General features: G+C 40.2%; 1 protein-coding gene across 4 annotated transcripts; it reads left to right on the plus strand.

The window, feature by feature from the left end:
* The first annotated feature begins 13,011 nt into the window (after nucleotides 1–13,011).
* Nucleotides 13,012–16,303, plus strand: HMGB2 (high mobility group box 2). Of its 4 annotated transcripts, none has more exons than XM_070480684.1 (5): nucleotides 13,900–13,990; nucleotides 14,344–14,527; nucleotides 14,781–14,926; nucleotides 15,013–15,187; nucleotides 15,747–16,303. In XM_070480684.1, the coding sequence occupies exons 2-5, from the start codon at nucleotides 14,378–14,380 to the stop codon at nucleotides 15,903–15,905; spliced, it is 630 nt and encodes a 209-aa protein (XP_070336785.1). In that variant the 5' UTR covers nucleotides 13,900–13,990; nucleotides 14,344–14,377; the 3' UTR covers nucleotides 15,906–16,303. The 4 variants fall into 4 exon arrangements, with proteins under 4 accessions (XP_070336783.1, XP_070336784.1, XP_070336785.1 ...); XM_070480685.1 differs by lacking the exon at nucleotides 13,900–13,990 and adding an exon at nucleotides 13,996–14,014; XM_070480682.1 differs by lacking the exons at nucleotides 15,013–15,187; nucleotides 15,747–16,303 and adding an exon at nucleotides 13,012–13,241 and having other exon boundaries at nucleotides 13,804–14,014; nucleotides 14,781–14,887.
* Nucleotides 16,304–23,230: the final 6,927 nt, after the last annotated feature.

Genomic DNA, 23,230 nt, shown 5'->3' on the forward strand with positions numbered 1-23,230 from the left:
TTTGTAAACCTACCTTCCTACTCATTGTCTCTTTAGGTGTGCCTAATCCAACTCTAAAATTTACCCAGAGTTTTAATCCTTTTAATTGTTCTGTTTTCTAGTTATATAACTCCAATTTGGTTATTTTTCAAATCTTAAAAGTCACTTTTTATGGTTTCCAGTTTCTTGACAAATTTTATAAGCTTGACTTTTTCTCATGAATAGAACAAGCATAGTGGTATAAAGACTATGATTGTTATTAAGTCTTTTTCTTTTGTCTGTGGTTTCTGTTGGTGCTGGCTGATTATGACTATCCTTTCATCCCATCATCTTGGATTATTTGCTATTCATTTTATTTGAAAAAGTAATTATGGAAATAATTTAAGGCACTGGATCATGTTGCATTCTTCCAAATAGGAGTTTCATTGCTCTTTCAGGTCCTTAAAGGTGCTAATAGTCTTGAACCAATACTTGAGGATTTCTGAGCCAAACTAATGATCCTAGCCCACATCTCCACTTTTGGGCTATGCTTCTTGAGGTCCTGTCACAGACTGGGAGATGTTTCACTAGGGTTACCATCTTTAATGTGTATTGGACTCCAAGACTAGACCCATATGACTGACAAATGCTCAGCTTTTTTTCTCACCTCTTAAGTTGCCTGGTTATAACTAGTACCGTTCTCATGTTAAAAACAACATCTGCAATCTAATACTGTTCAGAGTCCAACATCTTGGTCAGCCTATCTCTGCTGCTTTCATGATTTTCTTCTCACCAGAATGTGAGGTGTACAAAAAGCAGAGATAATTCGCAGGTAATGTAGGAGCTTGCTCTACAAATACAAAACTATTTGTGGCTGACTACCAAGATGGAATAGTATTAATCTTCAAAAATAAGTTGAATATAGCTTTAAATCCCCAGGATAAACCAGAATTCTCAGGACATCTCTTCATCCATAATCCAACTGGATTATGATAAGATCCAGTAAAACCCTCACAACATTCCTGCACTATGCTCTAATCATCTGGGTCCAGGAGAAACATTTTACAAACAATTCTCTTTTTAGCATATCAAAATAAAATGCAGTTTCTCTCTGAGGCTGTTTCACTTAAAAATTTTATCTACGCTGTAGACCTCATATGATTTTCCATTAAACTACTTTGTCATATTATATTCTAGACAATAGGTTTAGTGTCATAGTAGTTGTGAACATCCTTAAGTGCATGCATTCTAAGTCACTTCAGTTGTGTCCGACTCTGTGTGACCCTACAGACTGCAGCCTGCCAGACTCCTCTGTCCATGGGATTCTGCAGGCAAGAATACTGGAGTGGGTTGCTGTGCCTTGCTCAAGGGGATCTTCCCAACACAGGGATTGAACCTGCACCTCTTATGTCTCCTGCATCGGCAGGTGGGTTTTTTACCACTAGTGTCACCTGGGAAGCCCAAACATCTAAATAACTGGCTGTAATTAGGCTGGTGATAACTAGAACATTCTTGTTCATTATCTAAAGCTAATAATTACAGTACTTTCAGAGACTTTCTTCGTTTCTTTTAAGAACATGGGAGAAAAATTAATCATATAATCATTGTAAAAGAACATGGAGTCTGTTTAGTTCTGAAACTTTTTTTCATTTCCTGAAATCTATCCATAGCAACATGGAAATGAAAATAAATTCACAGAAACAATTTTCAGCAAACAGCTGACTAGCAAAACCCCAACACTCCAAATTACATGTGAATACTGTAGCAGGCAACTGAGACCAGAAAGAGTACGTGTGTGCAGGAGCTCAAAACGGCATTTGGGGAAAGGACTGAGCTTGAACAGAGTTCAAACATCCAAGAGGGTGAGACATGACAGAAAGGAACTAACCAGAGATAGCAGATCTTAGAAAATACCAGTAAAATAACTTTCTAGAAGCAGCAGTATTATTTTGGAAAGCAAAGCCTTGGTCCCTGAAGCCTGTGAATAAATCAGGAAGTTGAGAACTATGTGCAGAAGCTCTTCAGAGCCAGGTTAGGTAGTGAGAGGCAGAGGAAATGTAACTTCATAAAGCTGCCATATTCTAGGGAAGTCATTTGCTATATAGCAAAGGAGGAGAAAGCCCACGAGAGATTAGTTCTGTAGAGTTATCGTGGCCCTTTTTTCTACCTCCTGATGATAGTCTAGGAAAATTAAAATATAAGGATTTTGAAAGTCATATGCATAACAGTTACTGAAAGATACAGTAAGAAAACTGTGAGAGTGGCACAATTTTCTTACAGAAGATGAAACAAATGAAATTTATAATTTCAACATGAATCTGAAAAGCTTAACAAAACAATCATAGCTGTGAAGTAAAATCACAAAGAAATAAGCATAAGACTCAGGTAGCTGGGAGCCAGACAATAGGTTATTAATGTCTACATTTTATGAGAATATAATCAGAGAATTGAGTGTTTTGACATCTTGGGGATGTGTAGTAAAGAATGAACCTTACTGGTTTGGTCTCTGCCCTCATGTCCTGGGAGGTAATTTCTAAGAAGAGTAGCTTTGTTTACCTGGGGCCTGGGCCACAAGGTATCCTTTCTACCTCCAGAGAGGCTGGAGACTAAAAATCAGCCATGAGGGCCATCAACCATGTCCACATACCTGAGCCCCAGTAAAAACTCTGGAAACCAAGACGCAGATAAGCTCCCCTAGATGGCAGTATTCTGTGTGTGTCATTGTACATTGTTTCTGGGAAAGTAATGCTGTCCATGACTCCACTGGGACAGGACAACTAGAAGCTGCACATTTGGATTTCTGGCCTCTGTGTGTGCACCAATTCTCTTGGCTGATTTTAATCTGTTTCCTTTTGCTGTAATAAACCATAACTGTGAGTATAACCATTTTCAGTAAGTTTTCTTCATCCTTCAAATATATCATCAACCCTAACAGGGGTCTTGGGAACCCTGAACTCTGAAGCTGGTGTCTGAAGTGAGGGTGGTCTCCTATGGACCACTTCCCTAACTTTGCAGGAAGTTTTTGAAATTTGGCCACAAAAGAATGTATAATCAGGTTTGTAAGTCACACCTACAGATGATAGTCTGGCCTTTCCCATTTCAATGATCTCAGGTTGCTTTCTTGCTCCCAGGATTAGCATCTTTGCCCTAGGGCTGTCTTCTGAGAATGAAGACAGCACTTTCAGGGCATTTTGGAAGAAGGGCCTGGCTCTCCTCTCAGCAGGTCTCACCTAATGACTGACAGGATGTTGTAACAGATATCCTAACTCTCCTGCCCCTCAGGTGGGTAACTTTGAGGCCTGGGTTTCATACTAATTCCTAGTTTTCCCATGGGATTACTCCAGGCAGTACCAGTGGTAGCCAGCCAGCTTGATAAGGCACTCTTTATTTACTGCCTTCCCTTCTTTGTCTGACTTCCCCACCTCTGACTGGTGTTTCCTGAATCCTCCAGATAAACTACCTGCTGCACTCAAATCCTTGTCTCGGGATTATAGAAGGCATTTCCACAAGGCTATTTCCCTAAAATCCGCCCAGGAGCTAAAGTACTTGGTCCAGTGGGTGAGCACATGATTCAAGCCAAGCCAGCTGGAATCCTTCCCAGGGAATTTTGTTCAATCTGAAATAGGGAGATGGGAGCTCTTTTCCCTCTTTTCTTTTTCCTCCTCCCTCTCAATGTATTTCCAGTAGAACCTAGGACAAAGTAGGAACTTGCTAAATATTTGCAGAATATTTAATGCATACAAGTCCTACGATTTCTTTGCTGCCAAAAGACATTAATGATCAGGCATTAATTTCAAATGTGTGAAACACTCTTATTACAGTATACCACAGTGCCATAGCACAGTGCAGTAGCTGATTGAGCATGGGCTCAGAAACCAGACTGCTTGAGACTCAAGCTCAGCCACTTGCCAGTTGTTTGACTGTAGTCTCTCAGATTCCTTCTCTAGCATCTCCTCTGGATTGCAAGGGTTCTGGAACCCTAAACAACATGCCCCAGACTCACTTGCCAGGACATCTCCAGTTGGGTTCTGCTGACGGGAGCTCAGTAGTCAGGAGGAGGGCGGAAGGCGCTCTTCCTTTCTTGGGGCTCCAGTAGCCTCAGCAGCACTATGCTCCTCTGGAACGGGGGGGGGGGGGGGACCCGAAGGCTGCTGGCTTCCTGTAAAGCAACTAGCAAGATCATCCTAATAATCCAATAGTTCACTTCCAAAAATCTCAGGAGCACACATTTGTGGGTTTTGGATAACACAGCTGTTTCCCCAGGGCAGGGATGCTAAGTCTTCTTGCAGCACCCCCTGGATGGCAACTCTCCCCCTTTTGGCCCTTCAGTCCTTCCGTCAGGATGCCCTCAAAGCAAAGGGAATAACACTCCTGAAATGTCCAAAGTGGCTTTTCTTTTCCTGACTGAATATGAAATGATACTGTAACCTAGGGCAACTAACTTACTCTCTTTGCCTCAGTGACTTCCTCTGTAAAGTGAAGATAACAGTAGTATTTCTATCTCATGGGCATTATTAGGATTAAGTATTTTTAGAGCACTTAGAACAGTGGCTGGCACAAAGCAGACACAATGTTTGTTAAATAAAATGGCATCGCGTATCACATTCTCTTGTTAAATACATATGACATTAGCCTCGAATGTTGTAAGTCTAACACCCCCCAACACACATCTGTCACTATGTGCAACCTGCCCCATGGTCTGCCCTTATCATTACTTACTACTTGTTACAGTCACCTCTCTACCTGTCTTGTCTTCTCCTCTGCTCTTGTATCATAAATCAGCATGTATGTTTTCAGCATTTTTTTTCTCACCTGCTTTAGACATAATACAGGCATTCAGAGGCAGGGAGCTTTACTGTTTCCCTGAAGCTGCTGTAGGGATGGGAGGGGTGTGCAGGCTGGGCAGCAGCACTGGCACTGACGGACAAGCATAGACGCTAACACGAATCCAGACTGTTGAGAGGGGAATGCTACAGGGATTTTGTGCAGGAGAAAGGATTGAGAAATACAGATTCTTTGGGTTAAATCCATGTTAAGATTATTTTACATTTGTATGCAATTATCCCACTGATTTCTGTTTTTTATTTTTGAGCATAGACTTGCTTTTGATTTCCTACTCAGCAGGGAGAGCACACTCAGGTCCTAGGTTACATTTACTCCATTCCCAAGATCCTTGAGACCAGTCCTCACCCTGCCACTCCCCGAACCACCCCCCTCCAAAAAATACCCCTCCACACACGGGTTACTGAACAGACAAAATACTGCTGTGTCTGTACAAAGGAGGGATCATTGTCCAGAGAACCAGTTATAGAAATTCCTAGAATGACAAAGTTCTCCACAAAGTAAGATCAGTTTAACTTTCATTTCAGCTTGTCCTACTAGGCAAAGAAGAACTCTTTCTTCTTTATTAATTAGTCCAATCTTCAACTATGGGTAATTTTTTTAGTCTAACTAGAATTCTAGGCTTTGAATTTAGATGGATTTTTTTTAAAGTGTATCTGAAAAATTTCATATTGTTTGCAATCATATTTTTAAATACCATCAAATTACTAAGCATAGTAAATTATTTAGAAGGCAAAGTTGTATGTCACTTCTATGAGTATTTACTCCAGAATTTACAATTTTTACCATTACCAAACTTTAAATTGTCATTGGCCAGATAAAAGATCTGCATACTATTAATATATCACAAATTGACTGTCACTGGAAACACCTACACAAAAGTAGACAAAAAAAATTTTTTTTTAAGTTACAAGAGTTCTTTTCCTACTGTATGAAAGCAATATATATTCGGTTAAATATGAGCCAAATGAACAATGCTATTACCCAATTCAATAAATGCTGACTCTTCACTACTCTTTTCTAAAACAGAATAGTAGTCATTTCCTCTCAAATGATCCCTGTTTTCATACTGTATTTTGCAGTTCTCGTTGTTAAATGTTAAATTGCTCTTGACTATTCTGGATCCAGTACTCTGCAAATGGAAAAATAAATCATTGGTCTTTGAGGAAAAAAAGCTTTACTGAGGCATATTTCACATATCACAAATTTACCCACTCACATGTACACTTCAAAGATTTTTAGTTAATTTATACAGCTGTGAAACTATCACCATAATTCAGTTTCAGAACATTTCCATCTTCTGAAAAAAGCTTTGTGCCTCTGTACTGTCAAATTGGTTTCTACGTTCAGCCTTAGGGCAACCACTCTTCTGCTTTCTGTGCCTTTTCTAGAAATTTCACATAGACAGAATCATACAATATGTTGTCTTTTGTCTTGCTTGCCTTAGTATAAAGTTTTTAAGGGTTCATCCATGTTATAGCTTAAATTAGTGTTTGTCCATTTTCCCCTTGATTCCTTTTTATTGATGAAGAATTCCAGTATATAGATATACCACATTTTTGTTTATTCGTTCATCAGTTTGTGGACATTGAAATTGTTTCTAGTTTTTGGCTATTATAAGAAAAGCTGCTATAAACATTCATATACATGTCATTTCTGCGGATATAGGTTTTCTTTCCTCTTGGGTAGATCCTAGAAATAGAATTGCCAGATAAATATATATTCAAATCTTGAGAAACTGCTTAACGCTTTTCCATAGTGACTGAATCCATCAGTACATTGATGCGTGAGTGTTCCAATTTTTCCATATCTTCACCCACACTTGCTATTTCCTGCCTTTTCGATTATAGGCACCCCAGTAGGTGTGAGGTAATATTTTACTGTAGGTTTAATTTGCATTTTCCTGATGATTAATAAAGTAAAACACATTTTCATATGCTTAGTAGCCATTAGTCATTGGCTTTTTAGCACAGACTTATTCAAGACCTGGTATCCTACGTACAGGAGGATGATTTTTTGCACATGTACATACCTATATATGTACTTATGTAAATATATATACATATATCCCTATATATATGTGTGTGTGTGTATATATATATATCCCTATGTAGGGATTCCTAGGTGGTTCACTGGTAAGGAAGCCGCCTGCCAATGTAGGAGACTCGGGTTTGATCCCTGGGTCGGGAAGATGTCCTAGAGGAAGAAATAGCAATCCACTGCCATATTCTTGCCTGAAAAATTCCATGGACTGTGGAGCCTGGGTGGCTACAGTCTGCAGGGCCGCAAAGAATCAGACACAACTAACCGAGCACGAGAAATATCTTTGTAACTAGGACCCCAAACAAAGCATGCTAGGCATATTACAGCTTAATACAAATGATTACTTTTATCATTTTCTGATACAACACACAGAAGATCCTTACTATTTAACTCCATTTATTTGTCCTATCTCTTTTTATAGTCTACTTCTGTGCTGTGCTTATTCACTCAGTCATGTCCAACCTTTGCGACCCCATGGATGGCAGTCCGCCAGGATCCTCGGTCCATGGGGATTCTCCGGGCAAGAATACTGGAGTGGGTTGCCATGCCCTCCTCCAGGGGATCTTCTCAATCCAGGGATCAAACCCAGGTCTCCTATATCGCAGGAGGGTTCTTTACCAACTAAGCCACCAGGGAAGCCCAGAGTCTACTTCTACATGCTATAAAAACCCACAGTTCAGTTCACTCAGTCGTGTTCGCTTCTTTGCGACCCCATGGACTGCAGCACGCCAGGCCTCCCTGTCCATCACCAACTTCCAGAGCCTACTCAAACTCATGTCCATTGCGTTGGTGATGTCATCCAACCATCTCATACTCTGTCGTCCGTCCCCTTCTCCTCTCACCTTCAATCTTTCCCAGCATCAGGGTCTTTTCAAATGAGTCAGTTCTTCATATCAGGTGGCCAAAGTATTGGAGTTTCAGTTTTACCATCAGGCCTTCCAATGAATATTCAGGACTGATTTCCTTTAGGATGGACTGGTTGGATCTCCTTGCAGTCCAAGGGACTCTCAAGAGTCTTCTCCAATACCACAATTCAAAACCATCAATTCTCTGGCACTTCAACTCTCACATCCATACATGACTACTGGAAAAATCATAGCTTTGACTAGACAGACCTTAGTTGGCAAAGTAATGTCTCTGCTTTTTAATATGCTGTCTAGGTTGGTCATAACTTTTCTTCCGAGGAGCATGCATCTTTTAATTTCATGGCTGCAGTCACCATCTGCAGTGATTTTGGAGCCCAAGAGAATAAAGTCTGTCACTGTTTCCCCATCTATTTGCCATGAAGTAATGGGACCGGATGCCATGATCTTAGATTTCTGAATGTGGAGTTTCAAGCCAACTTTTTCACTCTCTTCTTTCACTTTCATCAAGAGGCTCTTTAGTTCTTCTTCGCTTTTTGCCATAAGGGTGGTGTCATCTGCATATCTGAGGTTATTGATATCTCTCCCAGCAATCTTGATTCTAGCTTATGCTTCATCCAGCCTGGCATTTCCCATGATGTACTCTGCATATAAGTTAGATAAGCAGGGTGACAATGTATAGCCTTTCCCAATATGGAAAGTACAATATGTAGTATAATGATGTACTCCTTTCCCAATATGGAACCAGTCTGTTGTTCCATGTCCAGTTCTGACTGTTGCTTCCTGACCTGCATACAGAGTTTTCAGGAAGCAGGTCAGATGATCTGGTATTCCCATCTTTTTAAGAATTTTCCAGTTTGTTGTGATCCACACAGTCAAAGGCTTGGGCATAGTCAGTAAAGCAGAAATAAACATTTTTCTGGAACTCTCTTGCTTTTTCAATGATCCAATGGATGTTGGCAATTTGATCTCTGGTTCCTCTGACTTTTCTAAAACCAGCTTGAACATCTGGAAGTTTACAGTTCACGTACTGTTGAAGCCTGGCTTGGAGAATTTTGAGCATTGCTTTGCTGGCATGAGATGAGTGCAATTGTGCGGTAGTTTGAGCATTCTTTGGCATTACCTTTCTTTGGGATTGGAGTGAAAACTGACCTTTTCTAGTCCAGGATAAAAACCCACAGGACATTATTATTCTGTATTAAACAAATAATTCTCTTAAAATTTACATAATTATCCTTGCCTGTAATTTTTTTCTCCTCCTGAGGATTTAGGATCATTTTCCTTAAGCAGGATTGCAGGAAGTGAATTATCAGGGTTTTTTTTTGTCTGAAAACATCTTATTTCAGCTTGATTCTTGAAAGCTTTTTCTCTACACATAGAACTTGGTTAGCTTTTTTTTTTCCTTTAGTAACTTTAAGATGTCATTCTATGATCTTCTGGATTTCATGGTTCTGTTGAAGAGTCAGGATTCAGACTTAGTGTTGCTTTTTAAAATTTACTGTCTTTTCCCTCTGGTTCCTAACATGTTATCTGTCTTTTGTTTTCACATTTTTATTATGATTTGCTCCAGATACCCTCCTCTACTAGCAGAGATTTGACCTTTATTCTATGAGACAGAACCAACCTCTCTAACAGGTAGAAGGATAAGAGGCTGAGTATCTCAATCCAATGAGGGACTGAGTCATATGTATCCAGGCCGTGTTGTGAAGTCTTAGTAAGATGCGGCTCACATCTGCCTCACTCCTAATCCCTGAATATTGTCATATGGGTTTGAGGTCCTAGTGGTCTCTGTCTCCTTATCCTTGAAAGACTGTCAAAGATTCATTTCTGCTCTTTTGGTGGACATTTAGTTTACACTAATTCACAAAAGTAATAGTGTTTTTTTTTAAAGAAAAATAAATAACTTCATTTTCTTATCACTTGTCATTGAAAATGCTAGCAGCAGAAGAGGTTTTAGTTTTTTCTTAAACTGCATTTTCATTTCTTCAAAAATTTACTGTTGAGTGACATCACTCTGTTGACTCTCTGAACAGTTAGGCCTCAGAACTAGTGGTCTACTCACATGTGGATGTACCCATGTGATAACACTTCAGTATGCTTATCCTTCTTTCACCGCCTTTGAAACAACTTGAAAATATTAAACTCCAATGTAAGAGTCAACTCCAATTTAAGATTCATCTTTCAGAAACTAGTATGTGTTGCAGAGCAATTAATAGCTTTCTGTTTTTCATATTAACTATGCAACTTGAGAGAACAATTATTTTATGTGCAACTTATCTTATGGAAAGTATACTTAATTGTGACTATATGAGTTGAGGGGCTTCTCTGGTGGCTCAGTGATAAAGAATCCACCGGCACTGCAGGGGACTAAGGAGACTGGAGTTTGATCCCTGGGTCAGGAAGATCCTTTGGCGGAGGAAATGGCAACCCATTTCAGCCTTCTTGCTGGGAAAATCCTATGGGCAGAGGAGCCTGAGAAGCCACAGTCCACAGAATCACAAAGAGTCAAGACACAACTAAGCAAGTATATCATCAGGTAATGATGAGTTGATAAATGAATAAAATTAATAGTAATTATTGAGAAATTATTCACTGCTTTGTGTGTGTGAGGGGGAGATACAAAAAATGTATATATTTTTCTTCCCTCAAGGTTTTCCAGTCTGATTTGATGATTAGATTATGAAAAGTACAAATTTTTAGGATAACTGACTCAGTAAATCACATGAATTTCAAAAGGTAGTACAACCCAGAACACTTCTACACAATCCTGCCAGGTTGACATTGCTATAGATAAATTCCAGTTTATCTATAGAACAGCTACTTATAGGATAGGGGACAAACTTTAGAAACAGCTTTGATCTTAGCTCATAATTAATTTACTGCTAAATATTTTCACTGTTTACAGTTTGTGAGATGCTGAATTCAGGCAAAGTTTGGCAAATAAAGTGATATACTGGTATCATCTAGTGGAAAAAAACCTTGGTAAGATCATTTTACCAGAAGACTAAGATGACTGAACAGTAGCATGTAATCCAAAGTTTGTTCTATATATTTTAGTACATTTGAGTAGCTGTAAAATTCTTACTTCATCAAATACTGTTCTGAAGTAACTGGGCTCACACTTATTGGTACTTATAATCAAAGGATTTGCTGGAACCAAGTTATTTATCTTTTAATATTAATTATAATCTCTTAAGCACCTAAAAATTGTTAATATTAAAATATTCCTCATATTATGATCACATTGGAGAAGGAAGTAGCAACCCACTCCAGTATTTTTGCCTGGGAAATTCCAAGGATAGAAGAGCCTGGCAGGCTACATTCCATGGGGTCTTAAAAGAATTGGACACAACTTAGTGACTAAACAACACACACACACACACACAGGAGAAGGAAATGACAACCCACTCCAGTATTCTTGCTTGGAAAATCCCATGGACAGAGAAGCCTGGCTACCGTCCATAGCATCGCAAAGAGTAGGACACAACTGAAGTGACTTAACATAGCATGATCACATACGAACAGAATTATAGAGGTTGTCCCCCAAATGTCACTTTACTGTCAACTAAGTGTCTAGAAATGTGAAATGTAAATGTACCATTCAAAAATCACAGCCCTTGTTGGACTGTAATTTATACATTTTAAAAAATAAAAAACATAAACACTTTCCTCTTTATCATCTTTTAGAAAGATGCCAGTATTCTAAAAAAAAATAAATCTGGAAAATTAGTTTTGGAATATACAAAATTGATGTTTCTGAAAAGAAATGGCTTTAAAGTTGACCACCTTTTCTTTGGACATACAATCTTACTTTCCCATTTAGAACCATTGCAGGATTAGAAGCAGAACGAGAAACATCTTTAGTACTATCTCTTCATAGGAAATTTCAGTTTTCTGATAAAGTCACAATAGTATGAATATACTAAGTAATTCATAATAGTGAACTGGCCTTTTGTATATTTAATCCATTCTTTCTGAACAACATTTGGGATTAAGATTTTTGTGTGTGTGATCCAACTCATCATCTGACGCACTTGCTCAGTTGCTTAGTCGGATCCGGCTCTTTGTGACTCTATGCACTGTGTCCTGCCAGGGTCCTCTGTCCATACCAGATTCTCTATATAGTTTCTATTTAAAAAAAAAAAAAAAAAACTGTTCTATAACCAACCACTGTCTAGATCTCACTTAAACCTTATTTCATTTGACTTCATTGTGCATCTCAATGTTACTTTTAGATCAGGAAGTACAGCAGAGTGAAGACTTACATGGAGCATAAAAGTAGACTAAATATAGAAATGTTTTCCTGTTCTTTGCTGTGACGAATAAAGAATGGAAATTGGTGTCAGCAGGGTTGGCTCCTTCTGATGGTTGTAAGGGAAAGATCTATTCCAGACCCTTTTCCTTAGCTTGTAGATGTCCATCCTCTCCCTGCCTTTTCACATCATCTTACCTCCATGCCTGACTCTATGGCCAGACTTAACCTTTCTACTTAAAAGGATACTAGTCATATTAGATTAGGGGTCCACCCAGTTCCAGTATGACCTCATCGTAACTAATTACGTTTGCAATGACCCTATTGTCAAATAAGATAAGTTACAATTGTGCTATAAAAACACACAATCCAAATAAAAAAAATCATATACATTATTCAAATAGCAACAAAAAGATCACTAATGCCTTAGTTTTCAAATTTATTTTTAAACTCAGTGATACTAAGTACACGCATAACATTGTGCAATTAACATCATTTCCATTTTCAAAAACCTAGTTTTTATTAATAAATCTAGATTGATAGCTGCTGGAACTGAGGTTCAACCGAGTAGGATAACTGTATATAAACCAAATAGGAGCACGCAGTCTAACAAATGCCAGCGAACTTACTGAGAAAAAAACAGAATATTTAAAATCTGTTGAAACCAACTGTCACTGTAACATATGCGCCAACAGGAAAAATAACCCTCCAAGCTAAATACGAAACAGAAAAAGCTTAAGATGTCAGTCAACGTCCTCCTACCCCTGGAAGGGCGACTCTTAACAACTGGAAGCAGTAAGTTAAGGTCGCTAGGATGCGCTCGCACCAGAAACTAAAACGAAGGTTCGTAACTTGGGCTTGGAGAACCCTTGAAACGACAGGGCACGCTTAAATGCGGTGGGGGGGTCGAGAGCGTTCACGGGATCTTCGACAGGAAGGTTTTAAAAACGACCTTATTGCGGGGACAGGACAGGGACCATCGCGGTGATAGCGGGCGGGCCTTAAAGGACGGGGTCGCAAGCTTAGAACCCTCGGCGGAGCGATCCGGCGACGGATGATGGGTGAAGGATGGGTGTGAGGTGTGGACCTAGCCCCGGGTTCGTGGCCAGGGAACTAGGCCCGGATGCAGGGGCGGGGCCGGGAAGACACCGCCTACCGGCGTCCCCGTTTACCCCGGAATATGACGCCCAGACAAAGGGAGAGGAAAGAGGGGTCCCGCAGGGACTTCACAGGCGTGGCTATAGCCTCGAGGGCTCGGGAACATCTCCCCCCACCCTTCGCAGGTTCGTGCCACCCGTCTTCCTCTGGTCCTACCCAAGCCTCTGCGACAACCGGCGGGGCTGGCCTTCGGCCGCAGCGCACGCTCCTCAACCTGCCCATTTGTTATTCTCTGGATGGGGCGGCGACCACCGAGCCGGGAGCCTGGGCTGCGGGCCGCGCTGGGGCGGGGGACAAACAGGATCGGGGCCAGCAGGGACGTTACTTCTGCCGCATCAGCGCCGGCAAACCAAGTACCGTGGAGCCGGAAGATCTGCCCTGCGGCTCGCGACTGGGAATTTTTAAATCTGGCTGGGTTTACCCCGCGGGCCAGCCACGCCCCGCGCCGCCTGCCTCAGCCAGTCAGCGCCAGGCCCGCCATTTTTCAAACCCTCTTCTGGCCGCCAATCAGGATCGAGTAGCACATTCCTCTCCTGACCGGTTCTAACGGGTCTGGGAGTTAACGACCCGGGCGACCCACCGAACCTGCTAGGCTGCGGCTGGGGGGACGGACCTGGTGACATACCGACCAATAGAAAGCCGTCTTGGTGAGGGGGCGTGGCCTCCTTGTGTTTGAATAATCCCCAGGGCCAATCGGAGAGGCGGGGGAGTGGCCTGTGACCCGGCTCGTCAAGTTGCCGTGGCGCGGAGAAGTCTGCAAAACAAGAGGCGGAGGATTGCGTTAGCGAGGAACCAGTTCACGCCGGAGCCAGAGCAGCAGCGTCGCGGTGAAACGCGGCCGCTGCGCGGAACTCTGAGGAAAATCTCTCGCCAGGCAAGAGCCCGCTCCGGGCCGTGGGTGCGCGGTCGGCTGGCCTCCTTTCGTAACGGCTTGCTGGGGCGCCGCGGCTGCTGAGGGAGAGCCCCGGCGGTGGTTTCCGGGTGCGGGCCTGACGGGCCGGGTTGCGGAGGCGGGAAGCTCGGTCGGACCCGGCTCCGGAGTCTTTCGAACGCGGGGCGCGAGGCGGCACCTGGGACGCGGCTCGCGGCGTGGAAGCCCGGGGCTTTCCTGTCAGGAAGGGCTGGGCTGGGGCGGGCGGCAGGCCCGCGAGTGTGGCGTGGGGGAGGGCGGGGGCGTTTGGGCGGGAAGCAGCCCCGCCCGCCAGCGCTCGACCGCTCTCCCGCCAGGTGGACACGCCGCCTCCGCCGCAGCAGCAGCATCATGGGGAAGGGCGACCCCAACAAGCCGCGGGGCAAGATGTCTTCGTACGCCTTCTTCGTGCAGACCTGCCGCGAGGAGCACAAGAAGAAGCATCCCGACTCCTCAGTCAATTTCGCAGAGTTTTCCAAGAAATGTTCCGAGAGATGGAAGGTGAGCCGGGGCGCCCGGGGGCCACACGCGGGCGGGTGGCCGTGACTTTGAACTTCCCCTCGCGACTGACGCGCGCGCAAGTTTTATTACGAGTTTGAAGTTCAGGACTTAGGGTGCTTGTTTATTTTAAGGGAACTGAGGCAAAACGGTCCTTACTGAGGAAAACCGGGACCTAAAGAGGATCACGCTCTTTTGGAGACGGATGCGAGTTTCGAGTCCTGCTATATATTCACTACTCTTTTTATGCTTACAGACCATGTCGGCCAAGGAAAAGTCCAAGTTCGAAGACATGGCAAAAAGTGACAAAGCTCGCTACGACAGGGAGATGAAAAATTATGTTCCTCCTAAAGGTGACAAGAAGGGAAAGAAAAAAGATCCCAACGCTCCGAAAAGGCCTCCGTAAGTGTCTTTTAAAACCAACCGAATTACCCCCCCCCCCCCCCCTTTTTCATTCAGGTTATTACAACTTTGTTCCTTCCTTTCAGATCTGCCTTCTTCCTGTTTTGCTCCGAACATCGCCCAAAGATCAAAAGCGAACACCCTGGCTTATCCATTGGGGATACTGCAAAAAAATTGGGTGAAATGTGGTCTGAGCAGTCAGCCAAAGATAAACAGCCATATGAACAGAAAGCAGCTAAGCTAAAGGAGAAATACGAAAAGGTGTGTTGTCCCTTTTTTTTAAGCCAGTGTGAAATCCAGTAATATTTTCTAAATCAGTATGTTGGAAATAGAAGCTGTAGAAATTTGGGAGCTATACATAGTTCTGTGTTAATGGTTTTCAGCTTTGTTTTGAAAAGGTCTAGTGAGAATTGTACACTTAGGCAACACAAGCTAATTGAAACTTTTCTTTTGACCGAAACCAATGTCTGTAGCATTGGTAGGTTGGTGCATTCAGACTCATTTGTAGTAAAATAGGTCTCTTAGTTAAGAAGACTGGAGGGCCAAATGTTTTATGTAGGTGTATCTAAGATGTGAAGTTAGGGGGTGAGCTATGAGATTAACAGATAATGGTAGTGAAAGTACTGACATCAGTCTAATACACCCCAGTTATTTTACGTCATTATCTTTCTAAGACCTTGGGGGATCAAATGCTCTCAGAACCCGAGTTTGACTGTCATTGGGGTTATTGGCCAATAATCGCAGATTGTTTACAATTTAGTGGTTTTCACGGTTGGGTAATGACACCGGATGCTGATTTTATTTTTTTTAACTATTTCAGGATATTGCTGCATACCGTGCCAAGGGCAAGAGTGAAGCGGGAAAAAAGGGCCCTGGCAGGCCGACAGGCTCCAAGAAGAAGAATGAACCAGAAGATGAGGAGGAAGAGGAGGAGGAAGAAGATGAAGATGAGGAAGAGGAAGAGGAAGATGAGGAATAAATGGCTATCTTGTAATGATGTGTGTGGAGTATGCGTGTGTGCTCAGGCAATTGTTTTGCTAAGAATGTGAATTCAAGTGCAGCTCAATATTAGCTTCAGTATAAAAATTGTACAGATTTTTGTATAGCTGATAAGATTCTTTGTAGAGAAAATACTTTTTTAAAAATGCAAGTTGTGGCTTTTTGAGGGGCTACTACATACAGTTAGATTTTCAAGCTTCTGATGTTAAATGTTTCTAAATATTTAATGGTTTCTTTAATTTCTTGACTTGTGTATGGTAGCACAGCAAACTCATAGAAATTAGCATCAATAGCAAATTTTGGGTTTTCTAGAACGAGAATGTTGCATTTTCTTTTTTTAAAAAAAATTTTGTAATAAAATTATATATATTATTTCTATTGTCGTTGTCTTATATGCTAAATTAGCTTTTACTTTCATGGTCTGGAGCCATATCACTTTTTGTCTTTCTGCCTAATAGTTCTTTGACATGGTTGATGTAGTAGAATGTTTTGTTAAAAGTCAAACATGCCCTTATTCATATTTACACAGCATTCTTTAAAAATCAATTCTGGAATTTAATGAACTTTAAAAATTTATACACTGAGCAAGTTTTGTTCTTGACATTTATGTTCATTTGTTAGCTAACTTGTCCCTTGGGCCTTTTCTTTTTAGTTGACATTTTAAGATTTCAAAAATCAGTGTGGTCTTAACCCTAGAAATCTGGGTAACTAACCCAAGAAAGCTTTTGAGATGATTATTGTGATTTTCCATAACTAACGAGATGAAATTCCACTAGGATTTCTATTTACAGGTGAAAGCAGTTATTAAGAAATGCTCATTTGAGAAGGCAGTTGCTTGTATTTGAATTAGGTAACTATTTCAAATCGTTACCAAGTTAGTGAAAGTTGGCCAAGTGTTGGCTGGAAGAGTATAGAAGAAACCTATTGGTTGGTAGTTTGACAGTTAAACCTGACAATCTTGGTTACCTATTCTAGTTTTTACAATAGAAACCAAAATTCTTAATACCCAACCATGGGAGCCTTGGTTGTCTATCTTACACCATATTCAGAGTAAAATATTAGGATTTCTTTCTTACACAACATTGTTAAATGGGAGGTGTAAGTTACAGCATTAATCCCAGAGCAGATGGACTCAGGTAAAATCTCCAAACTTATTAGTGATGGCCATCCATTATCATATCACAGTTGTTATTTGGGGGCCTTTTCTGATCCTAAAAACTACTTTTACGTGTCTAAAAACTATTTCCTGATGTTAGGTGACTTAACACTAAAATATTGTGGGATAATGTTTTTCCCCAGCTCTACGAAATCCTGCGTGGACTTTGCCTGTGGGTTTATTTCTCTCCATTTGCATATGGGGTCAATATCTACTTTGAAGTGTTCTGATGATTAAGAATGTATTTACAAGTAGTTTACAATAGTCCTTAATGCTTAGAAAAGATACTAGTTTCTAAAATTGAAATACAGTGAAAGTCTGTTTCTTAAGGATTTTTTTAAAAATTAGATCCATGAAGCAGACCTATCAGGTTCCTTGTCACTTTTTGAGATTTTTTGGGACTAGTTTCATTTTTTTCTTTAAATGAAATCAATTTTAAATGTGTAAGCTAAGAATGACACATTTTTTAAAAAATGAGCTGCTGTGTCATCTCAGCATTTGCAATGAGTCCTCATTTGATATTTTAAGTGTTGATCAAAATTTGCAACACCCTTGTTTTTAAGACTAAATGACTTCAAGGAGTGGTTATGTTGGAAAGCATTAAAACATGGTTAAGAATCAGGTTCTATTCCAGACGAGTCAGTACTTGGTGGGGGGGGGTGTGCTTATGAAGATCACACCCCCCGTTTTTTTTTTTTAAAACAAGTCATTTCGTTATGTAAATGGGCTATATAGTGGGTAGTTTACAATCTTGATTTCCAACTACCAGCTTCTCCCAAGAGGCAACTCCAGGAGTACAATGATACATCCTTCAAGAGAGACAGAAGCACAATAGTCATGTGATTTCATATTTGTTAATATTACACAAAGGAAGCTTACTATATATGTTGTCCTGCCCCTTAATTCTCATTTTAGGTTCTTGGCTCAACAGAATTGCCACATTCTACTTAAATAGCCATCTGCATAGTACCCCACTGAATAGATCATAATTTAACCAGTTCCCTAAAGATAGTTATGTTTGAATTTTTTTAAGAACATTGCCATGAATATCTTATAGTTACAATTTCAGAAATTTCTATAAAAAGCATTTAAAAGTTTGCACATTAAAAAATGTGCTAATTATAATAGCTAAAACCTGTACTTGGTATACGCTGGAACCTGCTCTCTGGCTGTTAACTTGCTGAAACTTGCCAAAATTGCTCTCAGAAGTTGTGCTGTAACATACTCCGCAGCAATGACTACTGTTTCAGAGGGCCTGTTTCCTCAGCAACGTTATCAGTCTCAAACTTCTTAATCTTTGCTATCCTGATATATGAAAAATGGTTCCTCCTATTATGGATTTAGCATATTTTTATGTTAAAGAGCCATTTGTATTTCCCATGGCCTTCTGTCTCATTGGTCTTTTTTTAGTCATTTGTGGGAAATAAGGAAGATGACCTTTTGTGACATGCATTGTAAATATAGGTATTTTTTTCTTTGTTGTCTTTTGACTTTATGATGCTTGTTTTCATACAAAGATTTATTTTTATGAGGCAAATTTATCCTTTAGTGGCCTTGGGAGACCTTTCCCAAAGTTATCTTTGCTTTTGTCTTATTTAATTAAATCTTTGATCCTTCTGGAATTTATTTTGGTACAAGAACTGAAGTAGGGTCTCAACTTTCTTTCCAGATGGTAGCCACTACTTTTGGTCTTCTAATCTATGAAAGCTGGGTTAGAAGATCCTAAGGTGCCCTACGTATCAAAGCAGTAACTTGCAAACTTGCTCAATGGAAGACAGTAAGCATTTTTGTATTCTGGTTTTCAGCAGAAATCATTTACTGTAAGTGGTAAACCATGTTTGTCTTAGCACAAACAGCACTATCTTAAAGCTAACTTCATTACATGCCACTAAAAATGTTGACAAAGCAGTAATGACTATTTCTTGGGGAATAGCAAGAAGAAAGCTAAAGGACCTGTTTTGCCAATGCATAAGATATAGGCCTTTTAAAAATAAAAAAACATCTGTAGAAATAAGCCATCTGTGTACACGTCATGCCAGAAAGAGCAGGTGATCTATAAACATTTGTAAGCATAAATGCCCAGGGTAAAGGTGACAGCTACTGTTCAGCTCAGTCCTGTTGCCTAATGGAAATGTGAGTCTAAGATCCCAAATCTCCCAAAATTTTAAGCGGAACCAGAATTCTAGATACTTTAAAAAATGTGAAGTCTGAATTGTAAACATTGGCGGTAAATTCAAATGTTGAATTCAAAGAAAACATGTCTGTAGGTAAGATTCTGTCAAGGGTCACGGATTGGTTACTTCTATAAATTAGTGTATGCAAATGTAATGATATTTATTTGAGTTAGGGCTGTTGGTAAAAGTTTATGTATAGGCCTCCCAGCTAAGCATTATTTTCCCAGTTGTCTAGAAACCCTTGCCCTGTATGGAAACTCATCTAACTCCTTATCTTGTACAGTCTCTGAAATCTAAAAGGAATGTCTCTGGGCTCTTGGGCCTTTGTTCTTCAGGATTTGGCCCAACCCTCTCTTACCCTCATCTTGGGAGTCACCATAGCTAATAGAATACTGGCTCAGGAGCACAGTGTTTCACATTAAAATGAAACAACTTTTAAGCAAAACTGCAATTCAGTCATATTCATGTGTTATTCTTCAATTCTCTATATTTCTGCAGTAAAGCTGAGACAGCTTATACAGAGAAAAAACTAAAATACAAACAGAAAAAAGTTATGAAAAATTAAGAGTGAGCTCATTTCAAAAAAGTGAGCTGATGAGCTTATATTGAGAATCAGATCAGTTTGAATAGGGCTCAGTTTCTCTTTTTAAGTGAATTATTTTTTTAATTAAATTTTTTTTTTCTACTTTTTGCCTATGCCATGCAGCATGTGGGATCTTAGTTCCCCAACTAGGCATCAAACCTAATCCTCCTGCAGTAGAAGCATGGAATCTTAACCACTGGGAGGTCCCAAGGATCTTTCTGCTGATCAGTTTGGTAACATCAGACCTGGCGTGTAAACTTTCAGTTTCCTCAGGTGTTAAAATCAGATTTTTCTTTTTCTGAACATTAAATGAGGCAATACATCCAAGACACTTCTCTTGGTGGTAAAAAAAAATATTAGCTAAAAGTATGCATGATAACATGTATATATATTAATAATATAGTTGTCATAATAAGCCTACCAGATTCATTTCTGAGATTCTTAACTCTCTAAGTGGAGAGGAAAACTAGTTATGTGGAAAATACAATAGAAATTCCTTCCACAGAGCTCTGGGGATACTCAATACTGGAGCTGTGTCCTTGACTTCAATACTAAATTTGGGAATTTGGACAAGTTATTTAACTTTTTTTAAGTATAGTTGATTTACAATATTGTATTAAGTTTTAGGTATACAGCATAGTGAATTCAGTTATTTTGCAGATCAAATTCCATTATAGGTTGTTATAAGATATTGGGTATGATTCCCTGTGCTATATGGTAAATTCTTGTTGCTTATCAATTTTTAGTTTGTTAATCCCATACCCCTAATTTGTCATTTACCTCTTTGCTTTACCCTCTGGTAACCATAAATTAACCACTTAATCCCATATTATTTATCCACATATTTTGATCGCATATTCATGTGTGACTTACTGTAGTTTTAGTTGTCTTTAATTTCACAAAACATATTTGTTGAATGGTCTTTTGGGAATTGCCTTTTTCACTCAACACTGCCCTACTGTCGTGTCTATAACCAGTTCATTCATGTTCATTGCCTTCTAACAATCTATTGCGCGATAATACCACAATTGACCCACTCTTCTGTTGATGGATATTTAGGTTGTTCCTGGAGTTTTTGCTGTTACAAAGGACACTGGTATAAAAATGGCTATACAGTTCTCCTGGCTTTCAAGCACAGCCCCCTCCAGTGATCTTGTCCTGTAAATCCCAGCTGACTCGGGCAGCCTCCTCAGCTGGGTTGTTTCACCAAGGCTTGAGCTCCGCTTTCCTGGATGGTGGTTGGGAAAGTTCTTCAGGCAGATGGACATGCTGAACCAGGGTTCACCCTGTGTGCTTCCTTTCTCTCACGTTATCACAGCCTGCTCTGCCTGTTAGCCAGTTCCTGAAAACAGCTGCTGCATATTTTTTTTGTCCAGTTTTATAGCCGTTTAGGACAACAGCATACTGTTGAGGATGGTAACAATTACTATGCTGTAGCCAGACAGGGAAGTCTATTCATCTCTATTTTTTTACTGAAAGTTTTAGTTTTGTTTTGGGCACTTAATCATTAAGACAGCTGGAGTTTATGTGCTCATATCAAAAGCCCCAGAGAAATTTCATTTAAAGATAATTGAAAGAATGTTCTTAGACTTTCTTCCAGATGCACAGTTAAATTATAAAGTAGACCACTGAAAACTACATTCTATACATGGTATGAGGTAGAGGTAACAATTTATTCCCTTGTGGATAACCATTTCAACCCCAGTGTAAGAAGCTTAAGTTATGATCTTAAACTCTTCACTTGGAAAGTGGAGGCAATGACATGTCACATATGAAAGACAGGTGTATACACATACACATAGCCCTAGAGGGTCTACAGTATAGCTGTCTTGTTCTTCTGATTAAAGACTGATTTTAAGACTTTGAAACCAGATAACAATAAGTACCATTTATATTACTCTGACTATATGCCAGGAACTATTCTAAGCATTTCATGTATGTTAACTCATACAATCCTGATAAAAAGCCTATAAAATAGGCACTGTTATTTCCTTCATCTTACTAATGGGAAAACTGAGGCATGGAGAAGCATTGATAACTTGCCAGGGTAACACAAGTAATTTGTAATGAAACAGGGATCCCAGTACAGACAAGTCCACTGTCTGCTATTCATATGAGCAGATTGTAAACATTCTGTTATGAGAATTAAGGAGCCCTCATCCCACTGCTGCTCAAATGCCCAAGGCCTGATCCACTTACAAAACTGAAACACACCAATCAGTCATCAGCATTTCAAAATCTTAAAATTGAGACTGGCAAAGCAATTATTGAATTTAGCTTAGAAACAACCCTTCTATTAATCTCTAATCCCAGGGACAGTGCTTCTCCCAAATCATTCTCTCTTTTGTCCAATTTTTTTTTCAACAGATTCTAATGAATAATAAGCATTCTCATAGGGCTTGGTACTTCTAAAAGTGCTTTCCACATGGATGAATATTCATATACCCAATTACTGATCCATTAGCCGTCTGGCTCAGGTCATGCACTTGTCATGGTCTTCCATTGAATTGTAAGTGGATAAAAAAAAAAAACCCCACACACAGCTTGTCCAGAAATGATGATATATAGTCCTAGATCCCTGTAAAAGAGTACAAGGAAATAAACGAGCTCACATTCACTCCATGCTGGTGCTCTGTCACTTTTTCACGTTCTTCAGGCACAGCAGCTGAGAAGTGAAGCCACAACAACAGCTGAGTTTCCCAGACCAACAGAGCCACTTACTGGAATGCTGGCAGCAGTACCTTCTCTTGAGGTGTCATGGGTTGTGCTATGAGGTCCTACAGCCCACTTCTCACTTCATTTGGGAAGGCTTCCTTTTCTAGTTGATCTAGAAGATTGTAAAGACTTTCCTTAAATTTTTGTTTTTAATAGGCAATGGTATAGGAGAATACACTGCCAAGGAAGATACATGTTGCTGGGGTTGTGTTTTGTATTTGGTAAGTGACTTTAAAAAAGTGCTATACATAAGCAACCAGGGACAAAAATAAGTCTTTATGTTTCCTTCTTAGATATAGGCTCTGAGTATTCAAAGCAAATTCTAATCAACACTCAAGCACATACTCAACATATTGTTGTTGCTGTTAATCAGTCACTGAGTTGTGTCTGACTGTCTGCAACATGGACTGCAGCATGCCAGGCTTCCCCATCCTTCACTATCTTCCAGTGTTTGCTCAAACTTACGTCAGCTGAGTCAGTGATGCCATCCAGCCATCTCACCTGTCGCCCCCTTCTTCTCTTGCTCTGAATCCTTCCCAGCATCAGGGTCTTTTCTAATGAGCTTGCTCTTCAAAGCAAGTGGCCAAAGTATTGGAGCTTTAGCTTCAGCTTCAGCATCAGTCCTTGCAACGAATACTCAGGGTTGATTTCCTTTAGGATTGACTCGTTTGATCTCC

The sequence above is a fragment of the Odocoileus virginianus genome, chromosome 18 (assembly GCF_023699985.2).
Source record: "Odocoileus virginianus isolate 20LAN1187 ecotype Illinois chromosome 18, Ovbor_1.2, whole genome shotgun sequence".
NCBI classification, from domain to species: domain Eukaryota; kingdom Metazoa; phylum Chordata; class Mammalia; order Artiodactyla; family Cervidae; genus Odocoileus; species Odocoileus virginianus.